A 9,222-nucleotide genomic window follows, 5' to 3' on the forward strand; every position below is an offset into this window, starting at 1 on the left:
CCAAGAAGATTCTCAGACAGAGTTTGACATTCCGCATTGGTTGAGCTGCGTTGTTCTGTTTTCCGCGAGTTCATCGTTTTTCTTCTCACTGGTCTCCAACTCTAACTCCTACTTGACAAGCAACACCGGGTATGCGCACGGAGGGGATATGTACTCACATCAAGTCGAAGCACTTTACTTGAAAGAACTTCTTGAAAGTGGAACAACCGATCTTTGGTTCGATGAATTAACATTGGGCTACCCTTTATTTCTTGCCTATCACCCACTTCCCTGTCTGCTTAATGCCAGTCTCATGATCTTAGGAGAATCGTAAGTGCAACTCTGTTTTAATTTAATCCGTCATGTATTCAAGCAGCGGGTTGAAAAAAGGGGAAAAAATCCTTGAAAAAAAAAAAAAAAAAAAAAAAAAAAAACCGGCGATAAATAAAAAAGCGATAATCTTTGGTTTTAATTCATTGACTGATCTTGCAGGTCCCAAGGGGTGACAAAACAGTTTTATTGTCAAAAATATTCAAAGTCTTTCATTAATGTTTTTGTGCACAAGAGATTTCGTTTATTTTAAACTTAAAACAAAATTTATTTTGTTAGGTAACTGACGTAACTTACGTAACCAATGTAACTTACGAAACTTTAACTTTAATTAAATTAAGTTGTTCCCTGAGCCGGCAACACGTTACTTGGACGTTCTCCTGTTGTCTGAATAAAAATGAGCAAAATCTATAAGGTCGGTTATTAATCTGTAAATCAAAAAAAAGCTGATGTTCATTGTTCCCAGGAGCGGCATAATTAAAACACCCTTCTAGAACATTTTTTTATCCTCTGAAAATGATGAGGAATGTTTAAGGTCACTTGTTAAAAATCCTGATAGTCACATTTATTAATTTTTAAAAACACAGGGATGTTTTTCTTCAAATTCCACTTAGAAAATCTTCCTGTTGGGCTTAATTCCTTTGAAACAATAATTACCACTTAATCTGAACACAGTGCAATGTATGTATCAAGATTTTAAGTAAGTTAATTAACATGCAGGGCATCAATAATCTTTGCAGGAAGAATTCATCAGGGCAGTAAAATTTGTCGCACACTGGATAGAAAGGACATGTGTTTGGCTTATAAGGAAGTGAAAATTGGTTCCGTGACAAATACTTTGAATTGAAGAGACAAAGATGTTATTGTTTCCAAATTTCACAGTTTATTTTGTCGATGGAGTGGAGGACTGCATCTCGGCTTACTATTGTGTTTGGAGATTAGCGAAAACTATTCAAACACACTAGTTGTGAAATAATTCAATGATAGCCTAAAATGTTCACATGTTGGGGTCGATATGGGCTGAATGACACCGATTTTGATGATCGCAATATCTGTATAGCTCATTTGTTGAGCAGAAGGTTTATTTGGTAGAATTGTTGGAACTCTGTAAAAGACCTGCTATATGGCAACCTGCCATGGTTATTTACATACCAGACATTTCAGAAAACAATGACCCCTATTACTCTTTGTCTTGCATTTTGTTTGCAGATTTTAAGTCTAATTTCAATTTTGATCAATTTCTCTTTTCAGATCATTTTCTAAATTGTTCATTGTCATTTTTTGCTTAAATCAATAATTACACTTTTATGTGAGGTTTGCCTGTATCCAGGGTGAGACATAGGTAGATGTAGAAAAATCAACTTGTGCAAATGGGCAAATTAATATTGTTGCTCCAGCAGGTCACACTCAGCTACATGTAGTGGACTTTGTGCGGAGTGAGCCCCGAATAAAGTTTTTATGTTGTAACAAATACTTTACCTCCTAAACAAGGGAAACGAACTTTCAGCAACTCTTTAAGTATAGTCAATGAAAGTTATGTACTCCCAAGTAGTCCCTAATTGCTCTTCCTGATCTGTAGAACAAAAGCTGATTTCCATAATACTTGACTGTAAATATAAGCTGTGCGGTTCTTTTACTAGTCTTTGTGTCCCTGGGAGAGATGCTTCTGAGATTGAACTCAAGATTAATCATGACCTCAACCTACCTCAAATGTCATAGAATTTATACTGTTTACAAATAGGCATTACAACACCTCAACGTTGGAAGATCATGTGGTTATCCCTATATTAAGATCTCTCCTTACAGATCAGCCACTCAGTACAGGAAAGTCCTTTTGAAACTCTTTTTGAACAGTGATGTGGGTTCTTTTATGTCACACAAGAACCAGATAAGTGAAATTGCTGTGAGATGAGACCTACAGTTTTTCATCCTTATCCAGGAAGACTTAAAAAGTCTAACCATTTGCAGATGTCATTACAAAGACATCAAGACAGCAGCTTCTTCTCGGTTATTTAGGACCTTGATTGTTGGTCCTGCTGGGGTTTGAACCCGTGACCTAACCAGTCAGCAGACCAGCACTTTCCCAACTGAGGCACCTAGGCAGCAGTGTTGCATTTGGAAGTTAGGGTTCAGGCCTTCACTGTCTCTCTTGTCTATGAAAGCTATGATAAGCCTCTAAGTTTGTCTGCAGACTTTACCCTATTGCCAGTCAGTCTGTTGAATGAATTTTTCAGTGGCATTAAGTTAAATCTTCACAGGGTTCTCTATCTATGTTGGGCACACCCACACCGATTTAATAAGTCTGTACCATTCCTGTCTGTTAGCCATGGCAGATGAAGATGTAAGACTGGTGTCTCTTTCTAGTTGGTCAATGTGCCCCCTTGAGTGGCTGCTCTGTTTTGGTACTTAAAGAAGTACTGTAGTTGGGAAACAGTCTCATTCTTGCTTCTCCAACAGTGGTTGCCAAACTGCAACCGAAATATCTGGAGACTTGTTGAAATTGTGGGCAGGTTCCCGTTGAGCTCCTTGTTAGCTAATCAGTAGGGAAACTTCTAAACTCCAACCCCGCCCAACGTTATCCATCTGGCACTGACAATTTGTCTGAATCATTTGTAGATTTCTTTACCAACAAAATTGTCAGATTTCGCAATGATCTTGACACGTTTTCTCGAATTCCAAATGACAGCCATGTAACACCTTGTAGTACTAAAACCGAGTCCTGTTTGGCCTGTCAGTTTCTTAGTGAATTCAGGCTGGTAGATGAGGAAGTGATCTCTGGTTATGTTAACAACCTGTGGACAAAGTCCTGTGCACTTGATCCTATTCCATGGTCTGTGTTTCAACGGTGTGAGCATCGACTAGTTCCAATAATAACCCGTACTATAGTTAACTTGTCGCTTCAAGGTGGCCAAGTGCCCGATAGATTCAAAGTTGCCGTGATTAAGCCATTGTTAAAAAAGAGCGGAGCTGATCGTGAGAACTTTTCAAATTTTCAGCCAGTATCGAATTTGTATTTTCTATCAAAAGTCACCGAGAAAGCAGTTGCAGCACAATTATGTGATCATCTTAATGGTAAGGACGGTTTACTTGAAGAATTTCAATCAGCGTATAAATGTTGTCACAGTACTGAAACCGCACTTGTCAGAGTCCATAATAACATTTTGAAAACTGTTGACGACAACAAATCTGTTGTTCTACTATTGCTTGACTTGTCGGCTGCATTTGATACTGTCGATCCCACGATCTTGGTATCAGGACTGGCGAATCGTTTCGGCATTAGGGACACTGCTCTTAATTGGTTTCTTTCATATCTTCAGTTACGTAAGCAGTTTGTTTCTGTTAATGGTATTGATTCGTCACTAAACGATCTGCAATACGGAGTGCCGCAAGGATCCCGTGTTAGTTACTTTACTGTAGCCAGAAAGCATGGCATACCATTTCATCTGTATACAGATGAAACACGATTACATCTCTCGTTTTATGTCTTACTGCCCTAACCATACATCCAACGCGAAGGAGACAGTTGAGCTGTGTGTTACGAAGATATTGCTGACGGGATGCTGTGTAATAAACTTAAGCTGATGAATCAAGATAAGAGGGAACTTTTAGTTGTTGGTTCAAGATATCGACCACGTCCTCCCCTCAACCACACCCAAATCGGAGATGATGTTATCAGTCCCTGGGAACATGCTAAAAATCTAGGAGTTGGGTTTGATCAGTATTTCGATTTCAGTGAGCACGTTAAAATGACCTGCAAGATCGCGTTTTTCCGCATTTGCGGTATTGCCAAGGTTAGGCGATATTTATCCCATGACACTGCCAAGACTATTGTTCCCACTTACATAACCTCGCGTTTAGATTCTTGTAATGCCCTGTACTATGGTCTTCCAAAGTATCTGATTGATAGACTTCAACTTGCGCAGAATTCAGCAGCTCGCCTTGTTACCATGTCGAGAAGGGATGATTATATCACACCGATTCTTAGGCGTTTACGCTGGCTCCCTGTGCACCATAGAGGTATTTTTAAAATATTGTTACTGACTTATAAGGCTCTAAACGGTCAAACACCTAGCTACGTCAAAGATCTGGTGAAGTATAGGAACTCGGGCCGCGTTTTACGATCTTCAAACAAGCATTTGCTTAACGAGCCCGTGGCTAAATTAATAAACCTATGGTGATAGTGCATACTCTGCTGCTGCTGCAAAATTCGGGAATAAGTCACCATTGGATATAAGGCGATCATCGTCAGTTACTGTATTTAAAACTAAGCTTAAGACATATCTGTCTACGAATTATTTGATTTTTAATTTTTATAATTAGCCCTAATTGTGTTGAATAAAGTAGTTTTTTTAATTAATTAAGAGTTATGGTAATGTTAAGGGCCACGGAAAATTATGGAGTATGGCACTATATGACTGCATTTTATCTTTTATCTTTAGATATGTGATCCTTCCAGATCACGTTTAGCTCACATTTTACAGTAAATTTATGGTAATTTCTGTGACTTGAAAACAGAGAAGGAAGAGAGTGTCCAGCCCTGAGGTGGACATCAACGATAGACCCTCTTGGTGTGATGACATAATTTGAAAGAATATGGAGATAGTATTGTCTGGTATTGGAATGTTTAATCCAGTAAGGCCATTATTATGTACCTACTTGGACTTGTAAAAGAGTATTTATTTAAGTACAGTGTCAGTTGGACAGTGCAGGTGGTTACCACTTCCTCATTTTAAAAACCTGCAAGTAAAGAGAAATGGCTGTATTCACAGGCTAGATAGAAAGCTTCTCTTGATGGATAAAACCAACTTCTTGGGATATGAGATGTCCCAGGTAGCATAGTGATCTTCTGTAGTTCACGTAAATTTTTGATTGTTATTATTATTGTTGCTAATATTTTTATATTATTATTTTTGTTCTCATTGCTAAAAAATTATTCTCAAATCGGTATTGTCATGTAACGATGCGCCATTGTTAAGGGGCAATAAAAAGATCTGTCCCAGGAGGCTATTGGCCCCATCATGATAATCTTTTAACTGGATTTGGATAAAATTTCTTTTAATTGGGTGGCATCCTGAAAAAGCAGACTAGCATCACCAAAGCTCTTTAAGAGGGATAAGGGGAGTTTTGTATCTTGCTTTCCAGTTAGAGATTGTTTCTGCTATAACGGCTCATCTGTGCTCTAAAGTTCAAGCTCGTGATTCACACTTATTTCGACGGCACAATAACAGAAGCACTTAAAAATTCGAATCAACAACCATAAAAGAAAATGAGGGAATAACGGAACAAAAAATAATGTGAAATTCTAATTGATTTACAAGTAAGAATATAAGAAGTGTGTGGTGTTCGAAGATGGCGTTCAAGGAAAGGAAAAGTAGTTTTTGCACTGTCATTATTTGTCGAAAGAGACGCGGACCAGCGACCCGACAAGGACTTGAAACAAAGTCAGTAAATTGATAAGCTTGTACCGAGCCAATGGTTACAGTTGTATTTGCAGTGACATTGTCCTCACAATACAGTTAGTTTTAACTCATTTAACTCTGATGGCTGAGAAGTAACTCAGTGCAGGATATGATTTCTTTCAACTCTTTTACACTGAATAATGCTTGACGATAAAGATCATAAAAAAAAGAAAATCTGAAAATCCATATCTTTTTAAATCTCTGAAGAAGAAATAGTACCACACGAAAATACCGCAAACGAAGTTTCATTTGTAGAGGGTAGTAAGGGGGAGGTGGGGTCATCGTCCCTTTCACGTACGAATTTTGACAAATTTCACGTATCACGTTGGTTATAAACCAATTTTCACGTGTCACGAATCGCACCTGTAGATTAAAGGGGCTAAGAACCGAAATACAATCATCATGGATCACAGTTCGCTTTTTTCTTTTCGCTTCTCCTCTCATTAAAATGTCGATGGGGCGATCTTAAAGGGCGTTAATGAGCAGTCGCGAATGGGGGTAATTCGTGATTCCAGTCACCTTACGTTCAAGTTGAAAACACATCAACTCCCCCGATGTGATTTATTTTCACCCTAGCGATTGTAGCTTGCGTGGCAACAAAGCAACACGAGAATTGCTGTAGTAGACGAATTAATCCCAAAGATCACTGGTCACGGGCGGTTTTTAGAGTCTGGTCTTTAGGTAATATTATTAACGAGGGCAAAAACGTAACGCAAGGATTGAAACCAACGGCGCGGCTCAATCTATCTTTCCTTTATCGTTGATTTTACATCTGCGTTATTCCGCTTACTGGCTGAGCGTGTTTTATTCAGTAACTTTCCGTGAGATCGTATTTTGCTTTGTTTTTAATCAATTTAAACTTGCCAGTTTACAGTGGTCTGTGATTGTTTGTAGGCAAATTTGAAATTAATCGAATTTCCACTAAACTATCAAGGCATTTTTGATAGTAATTTACTTCCTAATGCGTTGGACGCAAAATTTAACGTAAATTTTGGCATGTATTTGTTTGCTGCATGATAGATAAGTGCTCTATTAATAGTTTCACTGCAGTAGCCAAGTGGCTTAATTATGTTAAGCCTTTACATTAATCAGGATATCGATACAATCTACATTAAGAAAAAACACAGTTGTAAAGAAAAAAATTAAAACAGTACGTAGTGGCTAAAACTTTCGGTTGTGAATATCTATATATGAAGTCGTTCTTTTGTGACTTTTGTTTGTCTTGCACTCGAGAACTTTGAAACATTTGTTTCGTTCAAGCAGTGATGTTTTGTGTAAATGTAGTTAGTTGTTATACAGAATTATCTAGGAAACGAATACTGCTGAATTTCGTAAATGATAAAAAAAGGAAGTGAGGAGAATTCCAATTTCCCAACCGGAATTGAACCTGTAACCTTCTCGAGTTTTGACTTAGTGGTATGAGAACGCGAAATAAGGGAGAAACGTCACTCTTTTGATTTCCGCTCCTGAATCGGAATTTCCTTCTTTTCTTTTAAGATCTTGACATTGGCTGCCCTATTCTTGATTTATTGAGGCTAAAGATAAGTAGTTAATCTAGTTGATAATAAATAATATAAATAATAAATAAATATACTCGTACCAGGACGAACGTAAAAGAGTCTTAGGTCCAAGGTCGCATCCCTGAAGACCAAACAAGTGCACACCATTAAAACTGTTTAGCAGCTAATGGTTTCCTCCTTTCTTGTCGTTAACCATTATTTTCTAGTAAACTTGAACTACGTAGACCCTTTGTTGCATTTGCGGGTGATTCAAACCGCCTGAATCCACCCTGGCGTCCAATAAATTCGAGTTTAGACAAGTGCAGAGAAATTTGTTGAGAACAGGCTCGGAATTCATGATTGAGGAATGTTCTAGAGTCTACAAATGTTTTGGTGGGTAGGGGGGTTCTTAACTACCACATACACACAAAAACGGACATAGAATTTCGCGTTCTAGTTTGACGATGAATTTTCTGTCTCGGCAATAAATGTGAACGTGAATTTTGCTTCTAATCTGTACGTCTCTTTGGGACTAGTAGTCAAGCTAAACGACAAGGTGATTGTTTTAAAACGATATAATACTTTGTTGTTTCAAAAAACTTAACCTTAGCTTAAAATCACTTGAAACAGCGCTTTAAAATGGTTTCTGAAGTCTTCAGAAACTACATGGGCCTCCATCTTTCGCCATCTTTACTTTCTTCGCATTTAATAAGGACAGATATATGGTACTTCAGTTAAAAGAGGAAAGGTTTATTTTTAATGTACATCTCAACTAAAACTTTGACCTAATGCGTGTGAAAGTAATCCAATGCCGAACCCAAGAAGGAGGGGGACATGGGGGTTTACGGTATTGCGGTATTGGGCTTTTTTTCATGCGGTATTTCGGTAATTTTCATTTTAAAGTACGGTATTGCGGTATCATCTAGTACTGCGGTATGCGGTTTTTCATCATTTTGGTTGACGGTATTCGGTGAAATAAGATTGTTCACGGTACTACGGTACCGTTTATTTGGGCTTTCATTTCGATACAATACGCAAAACAAAACACAGTAGGACATAAAGGTCAATAAAAGTTAAAATTCAGAAGTCTTGAGACATAACAGTAAATGATTACACCATTTGTGGGTCATTTTGTGACAGTTAATGGTCGATAATATACAATGTGATTGTTGCTGCATCCAATGATAATGAGTCATCTCAAGTCACCTTACCAGGCTTTTCGATCTGTGTACTTGAGCCGGTGGTAATTCGAGGTCTTACACGTTTTCTCACAATGGCTGAGATCGCTGAGGTTGAAGGCGGCGTGGTTATCATTGACTGTGTGGCAGTTTCTTGGAAGAGGGCGAAGGAGGCTAACATTATCGCAACAAGAAAAGTATAGATGTCGGGTTTCGAGAATTAAAATTTGGTAAGTTTGCCTCTTACCGGCGCGACGTGTGAGACAGTCGAGACAGAATTTTCGAGGCGCAGGAATTTTTTTTCGTTATCAAAATCCTTGTATGAATTTTTTTTCATTTAATTTTCTCTTGCGCGAATATTTTTCTTTGTACTTCGCCCCCCCCCCCCCCCCCCCCCAATAAGTTTTCTAATGGTCAGTCACTTATCAAAACTCGCACTAGACGTGCGTGGAAAGGGTTTGGATTGGTTTGTTTTTCGCGCTTTCAAGAGTTATTTTTATTGGAGTTAATTAGCTGTTGGGTCCACCTACCAAAAGGTTGAACGAATGTAGTTTACTTTTCCGTGAAAATTTGCGAAAATTTTGCTAACTACCAAAATATTTAAAAAAAAACATGCACATCTAGTGCATAAATGCCTGAGATAAGTAAACGTACTAGATGGAAGCAACTATAAGTATGCGGAAACGATTATAAATATGATTAAAATATGCGGTATCGGTATTTGGACAATTTTCGACGCGGTATTTTGGTATTTGCCATTTTTCCTTACGGTATTAC

At 38.1% G+C, this 9,222-nt stretch overlaps 1 protein-coding gene across 1 annotated transcript; it reads left to right on the forward strand.

Annotated features, from left to right (window-relative positions):
* Positions 1-3,866: 3,866 nt before the first annotated feature.
* Positions 3,867-4,756, forward strand: LOC140949540 (uncharacterized). The gene is made up of 2 exons (XM_073398701.1): positions 3,867-4,326; positions 4,749-4,756. The coding sequence occupies exons 1-2, from the start codon at positions 3,867-3,869 to the stop codon at positions 4,754-4,756; spliced, it is 468 nt and encodes a 155-aa protein (XP_073254802.1).
* Positions 4,757-9,222: the final 4,466 nt, after the last annotated feature.

Source organism: Porites lutea, chromosome 10 (genome assembly GCF_958299795.1).
Source record: "Porites lutea chromosome 10, jaPorLute2.1, whole genome shotgun sequence".
Lineage (NCBI taxonomy): Eukaryota > Metazoa > Cnidaria > Anthozoa > Scleractinia > Poritidae > Porites > Porites lutea.